Source organism: Lissotriton vulgaris, chromosome 3_1, assembly GCF_964263255.1.
Source record: "Lissotriton vulgaris chromosome 3_1, aLisVul1.2, whole genome shotgun sequence".
NCBI lineage: Eukaryota > Metazoa > Chordata > Amphibia > Caudata > Salamandridae > Lissotriton > Lissotriton vulgaris.
In genome coordinates, this window is record NC_141689.1 from 1,140,026,414 (window position 1) to 1,140,042,497 (window position 16,084).

The 16,084-nt window shown below is 42.1% G+C and overlaps 1 protein-coding gene across 1 annotated transcript in view; it reads right to left on the reverse strand.

The window, feature by feature from the left end:
- FAM13A (family with sequence similarity 13 member A) overlaps window positions 1-16,084 on the reverse strand; it is a 1,072,469-nt gene that overhangs the window by 149,658 nt on the left and 906,727 nt on the right. The window contains exons 18-20 of the mRNA XM_086961617.1: window positions 13,691-13,829; window positions 2,064-2,145; window positions 1,415-1,629 (exon numbers count right to left, since the gene is read on the reverse strand). Of these exons, the coding sequence (XP_086817743.1) occupies window positions 1,415-1,629; window positions 2,064-2,145; window positions 13,691-13,829 (436 nt within the window). The remainder of the gene's footprint in view (window positions 1-1,414; window positions 1,630-2,063; window positions 2,146-13,690; window positions 13,830-16,084) is intronic.

Here is a 16,084-nt window from a genome sequence, read left to right on the forward strand (position 1 = left end):
CGGGTTTGTATTACCAATCTTGGAACAGGCCTATTAAAATTAGTAACCATTTATGAGTATGTGTGAAACTGACAAATGCTTTGGACGGAACCTGAAGAACTGACTCAAAAACTATTAACGCTCCAAAACGAGGAATTACTTCCAAAATTCTTTTGGAGTAGAAATGTCTCTCATTGTCCTTTTGTGGGCATGCACAGAAGTAAGACCCCCTATAAAATCTCTCTGTTTCGTTTTACCATACCTCTCTCCCTCAAATACCCCCTTATCTGTTCTGCACAGTGGTTTTTTATTTAAAGAAAGATGTATGCATGCTGTCTGACCTCACACAGTTTCACTTAATATTCTTTTCTAATGCACCCTCCCTCCAGCCAGAAAAAAATCCCTTTATATGCTCCTCACTATGCAACTTTTCTACGAAGCCAGTACCTTTTCGAATTGCTGTGAAGATTAAAGGAACTGTAGAGTGAAAGGCATCTGGTTTCACCTTTTGATTTCTAAGTATTCATGCTGTGAACGGTATTTTAAATTGGATATACTTGTTTCCACCATTCATGTATTATAACTCTTTTTTCCTTAACCACATTGCTGCGGCGGTAATTTTTCTGCTGTGCGGCTTTTTTCCAAAAGCTGCGTTACATGACGAGCTGAGCTCGTCATCCGCACACGACCACCGTGGCGAAGGGGTTAAACACTAATGCATTGACTCAAAATCAGAATCCTAACAACTCTTTTGACTTGAATTTGTCGATAATATGTTTTTGTTAAAAGAATACTTTTTTAACTTAACATCAAGTTGTTTGCTAGTGGTTTTTTCAAGGTGGCTTTCGGCAGGATAGCAGAAAGTCAGCAAAAAAAAAAGGAAAAAACTGAAAAAAACAGAACTCGGTATGAAGCCAAAATAAATAGTGGCATCACAGATAACAGGAAGACAAACAGAACTTTTTGCTTTGGATATACTACTCAGAAAGCGAGTTGAAATCAGGCTCTCTCTCTAATAGACAATATTTCTTGTAGTACAAAGGTAGAAATAGGTATGTTTATTTCTTTCTTAATTTCAAGTTATTAGTAGAACTGTTGCAATCCACACTTTTCTGCATTAACAGGTATCCTTTTAAATCAAAATTAAACAAATGTACATGGGTAAACGGAGGAAATAGAGGTCAATTGTGTACTCATTTTCTGAATGTATCAAATATATCACTTTTATATTTAATGCTCTCCATTTATTTGAAGCTTTTCCTATTTCAAAATTCCTGGCTGGCTGACACACTAAGTTGTTGTAAAATGTATAATTATTGTTTTCTGATGCCTTCACATCATAATAGTAAGGGCACACTTAACGACAACGAGAATGGAACTGTCAGACTGTGGTTCCGATCACAAAGACTCCAAAGTCTGCTCTGAATTTTATTACCTTGATGTCATCCGACCGGTTAGTCTCCGCTCTCTTTTCTTGCAGCTTTTTCTGGATTGACTCCAGTGTCTCCTCTACGGTTGGCTTTGCAGCTTTATCAAGTGCCTCTTGTTTTCTGTCCTCCTCCAGCTGTGAGAAAAAACTCTTTGGGAGGGTGTTGCTCCGTTGGCGTACCTGGGGAACCACGTCCTCTTCAGAGATCTTCAATTTTGACTCTGGTGGGGCAGAGAATAGTGAAGTGCTATAACATAAAAGACAATCTATACAGAAAACTCTCAATGCCCAGACCGTGGCAGGTGTACAGAGCAAACTATTGTTATTGTACATGCATAGCATCTTGGAATGGAAACTTCTGAGCAGTGGGACCAATAAACTGGAATACAAGTGACTGAGGTTAGCAAAGGGTTTGCATGAATTTTTGCAGAAATGATTTCAAGGAGTTTGGTGCAAGTGTCTATTACACGTTTAAACTTAAGCTTTTACTCATTTCTCCCTGGACACCCATATAAAAATTGGACATACCTTTGTAACTACAATCAAGATGCACTTTACACGCAGAGTATATAGTTTAAGTGGCTAAGCATTTCAACTAAACTGTAACACTGAATCCAGATCCAAACACTTCTTAAATGAAATAAGTCCTACATACCTTTCAGTTGCTTACGGAACTTCGACAACTCATTCATCCATTTTAAGACTTCAGAATTGGCTGCTTTGTCGCTGTGCGAAGGCTAGAAGGGACAAGAATAAAAAGGAACAACAAATGATATGTTCTGCTAAATAGCTTCAAAGTACATTTTAATTCGTTCACAAAGCAATAAAAAAAATACTTTCAGAGAAAAGAAAACTTTTTTTATACCCTTCCAATAGGCCATCTGCCGTAGTAAAGTTAAAATGGTCCCTACCAGTCTCTCTCATGCCCTCAAAAATGAAGCATGATATCGCCAGGTCCAACAGGATTAGAAGAGGAAAATCATGTTGTACTAGCAACTAATTTGTTAATCTCTATGCTAACTTGTAAAGAGTTTCATCATTCTCAGTTACTAAGAAGATAGAAAAGTAATATGATGGATGCAAATGAGGAAATAGGTGCTAGTAATATAGACAGTGCAAAATGCTAGATTTGGTGTGCAGACAAAATCATAGCTTCGCACCTATTGTAGAACGACACATATATGACATCCAATGGGAGCAACTATGCCCATTAGCAATAAATCATGGTCCATTCTGGCAAAGGAATTTAGTAGTAAACTGCGGTAATGGACCACAAGCTTGTCATTTTTCTTTACAGATCTCAACAAAATATTATTGCACGATTAAAGTCTTAAACCTGCAGGATTACTTGGAGTTGACTCAAAAAACATTCATGATTAAATCATTGTTTATGCTCAAGATTTGCACAGTTACACATTTTCTAAAGCTCAGCATCTCTAGGCATGGCAATTTAAATTAACCAATCTCTGAACGGAATGTGGTAACATAATGAAACTATAAAACATTAATGCTATATCGAATTGACCATAAACTAAAAGTCTGTCTTTCATACTCCTGCAGGACTGAGAGGAAAGTGAGTTTTAAATACGAATTTTGATCAATAACAATGGGACCTGGGTCCACACTGGGGTTGGTCTCAAAGCAATGCTCTGATGTTAGCTATGGTGCGCTTGGTTGTGTGCGGTGGGTTTTGGACAAACTGTGAGGTTCAGCACGGGCTTGGTCAAAGGCCAAGCCTGGCACTCAACTCTTGCTGTACCCGGCCAAACGTTACATGGAGGCGAGGCACAGATCCTGAATCCAATCTCTACAGATGTGTGGCACAGTGGGTTATGCTCATAAGTGCTGGGTGCATGGCCAGGCCTTGTGCACAATGTGTTTTGCACACAACGCGTTTTATGCACAACTACATGCCACAAGGGTGGGCCCAGTGCTTGACCGATGGTAAGGTTAATGCTACATTTCATAATAGTAACTAACAATAGATAACAAACCACACACAAAGAAAATGTTATTTTTTAAAATAATTGTATTAAAAATGTTTACATATTGACAAACAACAACCTGTAGGCGCATTCCACATTTCATACAAAAAATTACCAACTAGGCGATACATAATTTCCATCATCATCCCCCCCCCCGCACTGAGGCACTTCATTTTGGCTGTCTAGATGTAGGATGGATAGCAATGACACACCCAACACTTCCTCTCTCGAATTTCACTCACAAGGTTGAGCTTGATCTATACAAATGTATTCCACTAGTGATGTACGGCATAATGTAATCTGGGTAGAGGGACATTCTCTACCCCCTCCCTCACATGCAGGAGGTTATCTCTGTAGATTATCAATTTTGTCACTACCGACCTAAGGGGCAGCTCCAACCTCTATGGGGTGGGGCAGGGGTTGGGCGGATGTTGCATGTCCCGGGCACCCGATGTGCTCTTTCTACTATGAAGAAAATGGACAGGTTATTTGGCGCTACACGTTATGGGCATACCCAGCACACTTAGGACGAGAAAGCAAAAGAGACACAAATGATGGATGCAGAACAAATCAAACATTCACACTTAGACAAGCGATCGGGGTCAAATTCATTGTTCTTTTGCTCATCAGGCCACCCAGTTAAGAACCAGTCATATGCAAATCAGTCTTGACCCTGCTCCTTTTTCACCCTAAGTGGGATGGGTATGCCCAGATGTGGGTCCTAGGTTCAGTGTGGCACTGGATTCAAGATACCTTGAAACCGGTCCCATGATTACATACATTATACAAAATCAAAGAATGATATCTAATTGCTTTAGAGAATAGCACGCATATTAAATGCAGTTGGAACACAAAATAAAGAACACTGGCTAGTAGATGCTTGCGAAGTTATTACTTTATGCAAATTGAAGCTTTCAAATGTATTTACAAATATTGAAGGGGCTGTCAATGTGAGTTAAGAACACATTTATGAGTAACATATAATATAGTGACATTGGGTGCTCAGTGACGGTGGTGCAGTGCATATCATATGTACAAGGTGCAGTTATATACAATTTATCAGAGAAAAGCTAAAGGTGGTCAGAATAAAAGACAATGTCTCTGGCGAATAGCACTTTCGCTTATTAATTTGAACTAAGAGACTTGATAAAGCTGAACCATATGTTTTCGTCGACGTTTCGACCCCGACAAGGCACTATTTAAATGCCATAGTGGGTCTTCTTCAAAACATGGGTGGTGGATGACCGCTCGGGGTGGGCAGGTACCCCCAGGATGTCCCTCGTAGAATGAAGGTGGCCAAAGAATCCGCAAATGTTAGAAAATTCCTTGGTTGTCGGATTTCCTTGCGGCATGTAGTCTTTAATGATCTAAGCGACTGTAGTCATGGGCGGGCCGTTACCGGAGCAATCAGCCGGTGTGGGAGGCAACCAAAATCCGGTCCTCAAAGTTTACCAGTTATCAATCCTGGCGATGCGCACACACTCCGCTGCAGTCGCAGGGACATCCTGGGGATACCTGCCCAGGATTATTATATGTCACTCAAAAAAGTGTTCTTAAGTCACATTAACAGTCCCTTCAATTATTGTAAATACATTTGAAAGCTTCAATTTGCATAAAATAATAACTTTGCAAGCATCTACTAGCCAGTGTTTCTGATTTTGTGTTCCAACTGCATTTAATATGCGTGCTATTCTCTAAAGCAAATAAATACCATTCTTTGATTTTGAATAATATATATAACGTTAAATCTTTGATTTATTCATTTCATGTAAAGCGCTCATTCTTTCCTGACAGAACCACTGTAGTTTTTTATATATGTACCCAGGTTCTGAGGGACACAGGGTTACCCCATTGTAGTAATACCAATGTAGGACATGGGCAGCCTCGTAGGCCCCTGCATTGGTGCGGTTCGGTTCTCCACTGGAGCCTTCCAGCAGCGGACAGCTGCTGCATCTCGGTCCACCACTCCTTTAACCATCAATTGGAGCTAAATGTGCTACCTGGGGACAGGAAGGGAAAAGCCCTATTTCCACTGTTTGCAGCGGAGGCGACGTCAATGAAGCTAGTCAGCCATGTTGCTTAGGCCACGCCCTTACACAAAGAACAAGTTATGTACCTTCAGGAACATTCTTTCTTGTGGATACTCCAACTGCAGATTCCTCAACTTTTGAAGTCCCCAGGGTGCTGTACTTGGCTGAAAATCCTTGCTTTTAGCAATTGCTCCTATGCACTGGTAAGGGGTGCGGCCTTAGGACTCCACACAGGCTTCGCACTATCTATGAAAGAGATAGCCCCTGTGCACCAGCATCAGTTTTCTTTTTCAATCTTCCACACCCTCAGACACTATCAAATGTGACAGACTCTAAATATGATAGTGTGCAAAACCTTAACTTGGTACCAAAAAAGTCCAACCACTGAACAGGAAGATGGAAGGTGGTGAAGAATCAGTAGATTCCTCAATTTTTCAACAGCTACCAAAAGGAGTACCGCCCAAAAGGTGGTGGGAGGGTCTAAGACATGCAGGGGCAAGCAGGCGAAATTGATCTTCCTGCAGACAAGCTTTGAAACAACACTGAAACCTAGAAAAGGTGTGGCGGCTGCCCATCTGGAAGCCTGGTAGATGTGTAGTACTGAAACACCTTTCGCCACCACTGTAGAGGAAGTCTAGGCTCTGGTGGAATGGGCCTGATGGCCCTCGTAAGAGTTGTTCAGAGTCAGACATAACACTTAAGTAAATCATGGTTATCTGGGGATGGTCAGTTTCTTAACAGCCCTTCCTTTCTTAGTTAACCATACAAACTAGCGTACATTTTAGTTTTTTATATACTTTGTTAGCACCAGCAAATCCCACAATAACAGTTGTCCATCTGGTACTCCTTATTCTGATCAATGTAAAAACTGAGAACCCTCATTGGGTCCAATGGGTGAAGCCTTAGAAGTAAAAAGGCAGAGAAGGGGTATGGGTGGGTGAGCTGGGAAACATAATGGAGCAGCCCAGATGAAAAGGCAACACCACTTTCAATTGGAATGATGCCCAGATCCGAAGCACAATTTGTCCAGGAAGAAGGTAGTATATGTCAGCTGTACTGACAGCACTTGCAGCTCAACGATATAGTGTGCACATGTAATCACAATAAGCAAAACAGTCTTAATGGTCAGTAACCTGAGAGAACAGCATAAGCTCAAAAGGGTAGCATATCAAGTAAGTGAGTACCAGTTTAAGGTCCCACTATGGCACGATAGAGGACGCAAGAGGAAACATATACATAAACCTTTTCAAAAACTACCTCACAACCGGGGACTTAAAAAACAAGGATTGGTCAGGCAAATACAGAAAGCCTGAAAGGGCAGGCAAAAAGCTATAATAATGCCCACTGCAGAGCCTTGCTAACAAACAGCAAAACATTCGATAGCTTGGCATGAAGATTACCCTGTCGTTCTTTGCACCAGGCCACAAACTTCACCCAGCAACCAGAATTAACAGACTTGGTAGACAGCCACCGAGTTACCAGGAAAATGTCTGCTACTTCTACTTCATCGCAAAGCATGCAAGTGTAGGATGGAGGTTTAGGTGATGAACCCTGCACTGTTGCTGAGAAAGGTGGGCCTCTTGAAGAGAGATGGAACAAAGGGCAAATGCTCAGGTTCAGCAGCTCAGAATACCACTCTCTCCTGGAAAAATGCAGTGCTAACCGGAGTAGTTGAGATCGGTCCCTCTGAGCCTTCTTCGGAACCCGGGAAGAAATGGAAATTGTGGAAAGGCATATAAGAGACTGCAGCCCCACTGTAAGTAGAATGTGTTATCGCAGGGAACAAAAGATCACAGTAACAACAACCCTGCATTCACTGCAGTGGCGAAAAGATCGGCCCAGATCACTCCACTGGGTGAAAATACCTTGAGCCACCTCAGAGTGAAGAAGCCATTTGTTCATGGTCTGACAGATGGCATACATGGAGCTCAACCACTCTGGCACTAAGCAAGCTCACCAAATGATTGGCTGCCAGAGAGATCCCTTGGAAGTTGAGTCACCACCAGAGTCTAAACGTTTCCTTCTCCAGTTTCCACAACCTCACACTGTCATGCTTGGCAACAGTCACATGGCGACTGTGTTGTAAGTCAGGATTTGGACCGCTTCCCATTAATGGATGGGATAAAGACCTTCGGGGGGCTTACCGATTGGCACACAATTTCAGAAGACTGATTTGGTGTTTCTGCTCCCCGGAGTCTAAAGGCCCCTGATTTCCATCTTGACCAGCGGACCACCATCATCCTAGAGATGATGAACCTGTCCCTACTGTAAGTTCTGGTTAGGGTTTGAAGAATGGCATGCAACATTTCAGGGCGGCCTCGCTCAGCAATTACTGAAGGTCCTGGACTATCTCTTCAATAATAAGGATGTTGTCAGAGTAGTATACGAAGTACTGAGCCTACTGTAGGCAGGGTTTTCACTGAAAAGCAAGCTTGTCTCAACGAGCGTGGGGAACCAGTAAGACGCCAGAGATCAAGAAGCCTGAGAACGGTCTGCACCAGAACACATGATTGAACCCGAAACATCAATATCATTATCAGAATGTCCTCGGACTCGCTGAGGAGCAGAAAGATCTTAAAAGCTATTATGTCCAAGATGGCCCTTATGGAGGAAGTCCTATGCATCAGTAGTGAATGGGACGTCAGTTAATTTATCAAAAATCTCCGAAAAGACAGCAGGGAGACGGCTGTTTGGAGGTGGTGCGCTCACTTTCAATAGACAGTTGTCATGGTACAGGGCTACATGAAACCCAACCTCAGAAATGGGAAGCAACAACTGCCACCACCTTCATAAAACACCCCAGGGACAGAAGGAAGGAGAAATGCAGGGAAGTAATCGTAAAATGTTACAACCCCACCATGAACCGAAGAAGGAGTCTGTAGGACTGCAGGACGCGTACATGAAAGTACACATACTGAAGATCCAAAGACAACATCCAGTCCCCTAAATTCATGGCAGAGAGGATCTAGGCAGGAGTCAACATCTTGAACTTGTCACCTGAAGAAAGGTTTTCAAGAACCAAAGGTCAAATATTTGAACCCTCTGTCTTTGCTGGATACCAAGAGTAATCCTCTCTGCCCTTTACTGCTTCTGGAACTTCATCTATAACCCCTTTAGTCAACAGTGACCGTACTTTCTGGGCCAGGATTATCTGTGGACGTCTGAACAAAATCTGGAGTTACAAGAGGGTGAGAAGACTTAAAAGGGACAGCCTAATAACATTGAACTAGCAGCACCCACGGGCCTGAGGTACCTGCTTAACATCCAGGCAAATAAAACTGTTTTCTGCCCTTTACTGGCTGCCCATGATCATGGGAGGTGAAGTCAGAGTGGTTTCGCTGTAGTCATGAAAGGCGACAAAGAGAATTACTGTACATGCTGGTGACCAGGGCCTTCGCTGCCACGATGTCTTCTGGTATCACGGTACAGCCTCTTGAATGGGCTGCAAGGGCAGCCTCTGTCAATAAGTGAGACCATGAGAATTCTCTGAAATTCCAGTACTGTTGGTGGAACAGTCCGGATGACATAAGCCCACGGACAGTGCAGAGCATAGTTATTTTTGAAGCGTTCCAAAGAAGAATCAGCTTTCTCTTTAAATAGCCTGAAGGCTTCAAATAGCATACTCATGATGGACACCTGATGTATCCAGAATATCTAGTGGCGCGCATCAAGCATGACGTGAAATCACCACATGAATGGCAATGCTGCAAATCATGCAGTCTGTATTGTCCAAATCAGATCTCAATATGTGCTCAGCTGGGTCCTATCCATTATGGAGTGCTTGTGCGAACGCTATGCTGAATTTCACTGGAATGGCTGAGCAAAATCTCACTGGCCACAGCCCAAACAACTTATCTATAGCACCTTAGCAGACTTTTCATCGCGCGGGGTAGAGGGTAACATTAGGGATGACCTTGCTGGAGGAAGCCTGAATCACTAAGCTCTCAAGAGTTGACCACTGGGCTACAAAGGCTGGGTCCCCAGGAGAATGCCCAGGATTCCCAAATACAGGCCAACTCAATGGCTGAGCAGAGCACAGCTTAGAAACCCTGACTGGCAACATCATTGCCTCTAAATAAAGGTCTCTGAAGTTGAAGGGCCAGGATGCAAGATTGTGCTTAGCAGATGTGTTTTGAGCTACATGGGGCACTTTAAGGTCCAACACTTCTGCAGCTCTGTGGACTCCCACTGCAAAAGAGGTGCTTTTCTGTGTAGGGGATCCCAGTGGACAGTTCAACACTGTCTTTAGAGAAGTGTCCAATATGAATCTGATTGAAATAAAGTGTCTATCTCTGTTAGTAGTAGCATCCGGATAGTGGTACTGCCTGGGAGTTCTCCCACACCAGATACTGCACCTTAATTATTTCATAATAGGACATTGGCCAACCTCGCCTGAAGTTGGCTCTGGGTTCAAAACAGGCATTTGGGGGTGGGTCCAGAGTCAAGCCAAGGTCAGAGTCAGACCAACTGGAATCGACAAGGCCTTCAGCGCAGGTGTGGTCTGAGCGGGGGGCCAACCAGGTGAGCTGGTGCAGGGACAGGTTGCCAGTGTAAGAATAACTTGGGTCCCCAGTAGATCCATGATACCAGAACACACTCAAGAAGTCAAGAGGAACGCAGAATAATCCAGCAGAGATACAGGACGTCCTCTAGGAAGGCCTTTACTTGCTGTCGAGCAGGCGACCGCCAACGATACTGGTTTGCATTGTGACCAGCATCTGGAAAGGTTCCAAGATTAATCAGGGAAGCAGAGTCAGATCCTTCAAATGCTGACTGCACGACTTCTCGCGGGGGCTAGATTGATGGGAGGGAGGGGAAAGCTGTTTGTGCTTCTTATGCTTATGGCAAGACTTATCTTTCGACTTCAACTTTCTACAGGACTGCATTTGGAGTGGGACTGAGATCTAAAGGGAGAGCGGGACCAAAGCTTGGAGTGTGACCTGCCCCATTTCTTCTGCTCAGTAACGTATAGCTTTGCGGCATGCTCCTTGTCGAACTTCGGATGTATCAGGCAGCATTTGTTGTAGGACTGCAGCAAACATCTGCTTCCTGTAGAGCACAAAAGATCTTCTGGGAAAACACTGTCCGAGCACACGTTCTGGAAACCATTCTGAGGTTGGTAATACACAGGCAAGACTTTTTAGAGCGAAACTCCCGATCTGCACTGAAGGATGTGAAAAGAAAGGAACTGATGTCAGCACATGAGGGTGACACCTATATGCTGCCTGTTGCTGTCACTTCTGGAGGCTATGCCAAACCACCACAGAGTCCTATGACGCCACCTACTGGAGCACAGCAGCAAATGCTGAAGAAGTTACGGATTCAGTCGAAAAGGTGAGGAATCTGCAGTTACAACCATTCTTCACAATAACACAGGCAAGAAAATGACTGAGTATCCATAGTGATGTTGTCAATGGCAAAGAACTAGGCTACCATTTGATGTCATTTGTGATGTCCTCTGTACTTGACACTATCAGACTGACTTGATCTTCAGATACCCTGAATTAAGACGACAATATGTGCTCAATGTTAAGGCGAAATTTGTAAGTGAATTTGGAGAGTGCTTATGCTAGTTCTTGTTGTCAGTTCTTCCAGTACGAATGATTGGATGGGACACCACATAAATAAGCCTACAATACTGCAGAAACAAGAGCTTCTTTCTATGACTGATTGTAAAATAGTCTGTATCATCAACCGGTGTCAGAACTTCTGCTTCAAGGAAGATGTTTATGAACAGGATCCATTCCCATTTCATATGCTCGAAGATGAAGAACTGAAAATAATTATCTATATGGATTCCTTCTACCAAGACTCGATATCCAGTGATGAATGCATGGTGATAATTTTTACATTGCAATAATTTCTGATACTCAACTTGGCACGGGCATCATTTTTCGTTTGGAGCAAATATAAGAACTTGTGGAGAGTAATTATTTTGTAGATCGCGGATCTATCGAGGACCGATATTGGGAGCTTTCTTAAATATTCAACATCAGCCCAATATTCATCCAGGATGCTACCCAGGTTATACTGCATGAAGTCTTTTACTTTGGTAGTGACATGGATTCCGAGGTATTTGAACCCAGCACATATGTCCATTGTATAGGGAATTCCCAAGCAACGGGCTGGTTCCAGCCATGAGGGGGAACCCCTACCGGTTTTTAAGACACTGACATCACTAAAACTGCTAGGCTCAGTTAGATAAGCTATTTGTTTCTGTGTACTTGTAAAATTTGATAACTATAGCCAGGGAAATTTGGGTGAATTTAAGGAACAGGTAATTTTCCAATTAACATAAATGAATAGTCATCACAAAAGTGGAAGAAACACACAATGTGTAAGAAAAATGAATGAGTCGCTTAAACAAAATGAAGAGATTACATAATTGCGACCTTTTTATGCATATATAGATCAAAGGCTTCTCCGACTTCCCTTCTTGCTCTCACTCAAGAAGCATACACCTTATTATAGTTCTTCCTATTTTCCGATATTCTATCTGTCTTTCATTTTGGCAAATACAGTTCAAGCATGGTGATGTTATTCAGGATAAAAACAAAGTGGCAGTCCTACTGAAGCATCTCAGTCCAAATATTAGATTAAACAACCTCTTGATCTTAACTGTTCTTACACCAGTAGCTCCTCACCCCCCTCCCCCCTCTCGCCCCCAAATAAGATTCGTCCAGTGCCAATGAACTCTGGTTGGTTTAATGAAGTACAACTGTAGAATATGGCTGACCGATAAAGGTAGAATGAGAAGCACATGAGAAGCAAGTGAAAATGGCCACTACAATGTATCAGTGAAGTACCTGCTTTTGATCTTGAAGAATGCACCCTATGGCCTGAGGGACAGAGAGCAACAACATAAAAGATACAAAGTATAAACCATTGAAGGTGGCAGTGGATCTCTTTGGATATAGGTTATGTTATTCCGAGGCTATAATGCAAAAAACTGGATCAATCTTGTTCATTAATATTATCTTTCAGAAAAACCTAATGATACAGAAAAATAGCTGAATAAGTTAAAACTGTGCTATGTCTTTCTGGCGAAATTAACAGAACGCACATTTTTACCTCACATCCTGCAGTGGAAATCAAAAGCAGAAGACAACTGAGCGATTAATCAGAAGAAAATATTTTGAAATAAAATCTCATGAGCGAACATTAAATTGTTCATACAGACAAAATAACTGAAAACCACCCACTGGAATAACCGTGCAAGCAGGCCAATGAGAAGCTTGATGGGACAAAACAAGACTTGAAAACAGCAAGAATTTGAGGTTCTGGAAGTATGAGATTTTGCATTCATAAAATCAGCTCTGTGGTAACACGTTAGCCTCTTGAGGCAAAAATACCAAACAAATATACTATAGATGCACTGCGAGCTACAATGGGGCTTGTGATTTGCAATGTCCACATTGAGAATTATTGCAAATCATAAGTAAAGGGAGGTGCTGAAGTGGCATTATCCCAGCATAATTTGTGACGCCGAAAGAGATATATCAATGGTTTGTGACCAATCAAGTGGTCACAAAACATTGATAGAATACTCACAACTGACATGGATGGGATCCTGAAGGAGAGCTCCCACAATGTGAATGTTTGTAGTCTCTGAATGCTCTCCCTTAGCATTGTGCCACAATTATTTTCATTCCATTGTCTTTTTACTTTACAGGGACTGCAATGTCAGCCTTTAGTTAAGTGACACAGAGCTCAGGAGGTCTGGTGTCCCTCGCAGGCCCCCATCACTTCATTCACCTAGGGAATAGGTTTCATGAATTTGAATAATGCAGGAGTTCCTCGACACCTTTTGAATGTCATTTTTAAGCCGTGCAAAATTAGAACATCCAATACAACACAAAAAAGGATTGGGTGATACTGTAAGACAAACTTCAATCGTTGTGCGATACACTCCCTACTGCACAAGGCCCCTAGCTTCTGTAGCAACATTTTGGCATATGACAAATATTACAAGCTTTCTGTTTAGAGCATGAATTCCTTTGCTCACGGTCATTGTTAAATAAAACTGCTGAGTTCATCCAAGAAGCATCTGTTACTTCCTGTGTTTAATCAAGCTGAGTTAGTACACAAAATTAACTTCATCCGAAAAGAACACAGCGTGGTCACAGATAATAAAACATGATTTAGCTAAAGAGTCTTTACTCTATCTGTTCTCCTTACCAGCAGACTGGCACCACAAAAATACCATTAATTTGCTGCTGTAAAAAATAAAGCTTTTTAATACAATTTTGAGGGCAAAATATACCCACCCTGTATTTGCGCTCTTCTTCAAACCGGTCCTCGAACTTCCTGATCTTCTTCTTCAGACCCTGGATCTTCCGGGTTAGCTGCACAGGTGAAAGATCTTCATGATCCTCATCACATGATCCCAGGGAGGAGCTGCGTCTCCTGATATTTAGATAACCCAATGAGAGCAGACACATTTATTTATGTTTCTTCAGGAATCTCTAGACACTGTCACGGCTACAAAGATGTAAAACGAGATAACCAAATATGCAAACAGAGGATAAAGGTCTCGCACAGCAATGTCGACTAAGGCAGGAGCATTAATTCTATACACATGTCTAACCGTCTCTCTGAACAGTCCCCACAGACTACTGTACTTCAAATATCTTAATAGAGTGTATTATACTCCAGCTCATCTGTTTTGCTATGGGTTGCGTGACAATTCTCGCTGTCACCGCTGTGGTGTAGAGGAGGGAGAGTTTGCACACTTAGTGTGGCACTGCCAGGGGATAGAGAAGTTCTAGAAAGGTGTGCAGACAGTACTAGGGGAGGTTGTTGGTGAATACAGAGCTGACCCCCTTGATGGTGCTGTTGGGGTACAATAGGGACATCCCGGGTCTGGCTAGGGGCTTGGTGGCTATTGGCTTACTGCTTTCGAGGCGCAGGATAGCGCTTCATTGGGACTGTGTGCTGCTGCCGATCTTGACAGAAAGGCATCTTGACATGGCATACTGTAACACGCTATCGGATGCAGCCCTGAACTGCTGCTGATGGTCAACCACCCAAAGGATATCTAGGAACCCTATCAGGTTATTTAAATGGAGCAGGTGTGCCAGAGGAAGCTGGGGAGTGCGAGAGAGGAGTGATTGCTCTTTGAGGGGGTTTGCGACAGGAGAGGACGTTTATTGCATAGCCCACTGATGAGTGATGTAGAACTCTATGTTATCCTGCATTATGTAAGTTATGGTAGGTGGAGACTGCCTTTGTACTTAGACAAATAGTGTGTGAACCCATGAGCCGCTGGGGGAGTAACCCGCACAAAATTGCTGGAATGCAGACTTACTTTGTTGTCGATGCTGTTGTTTGTGCTACATGCCTATTTGTAATCCTGATTAATTCTATGTTCGTTCAGATGCCCACATTTGACATGTCCACTTACTCTATAACACACCAGTGATTTGCTTGTCAACAATCTCTGTATATTTGTTTCAAAATGAAAATATAGTTCGGAATTTTTCTTTGCTATACAAACGTTTTTTCTTCACTTCACATGTTCCATAATCATCCCTTACGTAGATTGATACGCTGATTGAAAGATGTGACTGTCAGAAAGACCTAATTTTAGTCACTTGCGCCTTGTGCACTACTCATGAATGTATTACATCAACAATCATCCGTGGATCCATCACGTTTTTTGGATATCGTATCTCTATGGATAAGACGAACGTGAACCACAAACTGTCGTATTTTATGCAATGGATTTACACTTGTTGGACAAATAAGTAAAAGCGTAACAGAAGCCAAACAAAAAGAAGTGACAAGAGACTGCCATATAAACAAGAATTTCTGTTTTGTTCTGGGTGCAATAATGCTCACATTGTATCCTATCATTTTCTGGAATCGAGTTTGGCCAACTCACCTGAGGATATATTGAAACAATATGAAGTCGAGGTGATAGAGAGCTACCTATTCAGAACAGAAACTGGGATGTAAATGTCATGGGGAGATACAAATTTAATCGGGGGTGCCCAAATGCGGGGGCACAAGGAACGCAGATACAAATTTTTACTGGGGGGTGTACAAATGCGAGGGCAGAAGGATGGTAGAGATCATGAAAGTAAATTATACAATAGAGCAACAAAATAAGTGTAAAAGAGTTTTAACATCAAGGGAATTACATCTCTTAATTACAGTGTTTACTTTAGCTTTTAAGATTCCTCTAACACAATTTAAATTGATAGACAGGAAGCGCAGGAGAGCAATAGTTTATTTGTAAGTAGAAAATACCTCCACTGCTTCCTTGAAGTTGAGGTTATTTTGCGCAAATCTAGATGCGAACATTAGGAATTCATAATCTCACGGAAAGTGACAGGATAATTTACTACTACTGATTTAGATTTACTGCAGAGTTGCATTTTTACATTGCAGAATACGTTTGTAATATGTTAAACAGGAATATGAGCAAAAATGTAGACAAATGTGACGTATTTTACAAATACAACTGTATCAGAGGCTGGCTTGTGCACTACAACCAGCCTCGAGTCAAAGCAATACACATAAAAAAACACACCTCAATAAGCCAAACGTAAGAAAATAGAAATTCACAGTTATAAGAAATGAAAATATTTACCATCAGATAAAAAAAAAAACATCAATAAGCCAAACGTAAGAAAATAGAAATTCAGTGTTATAAGAAA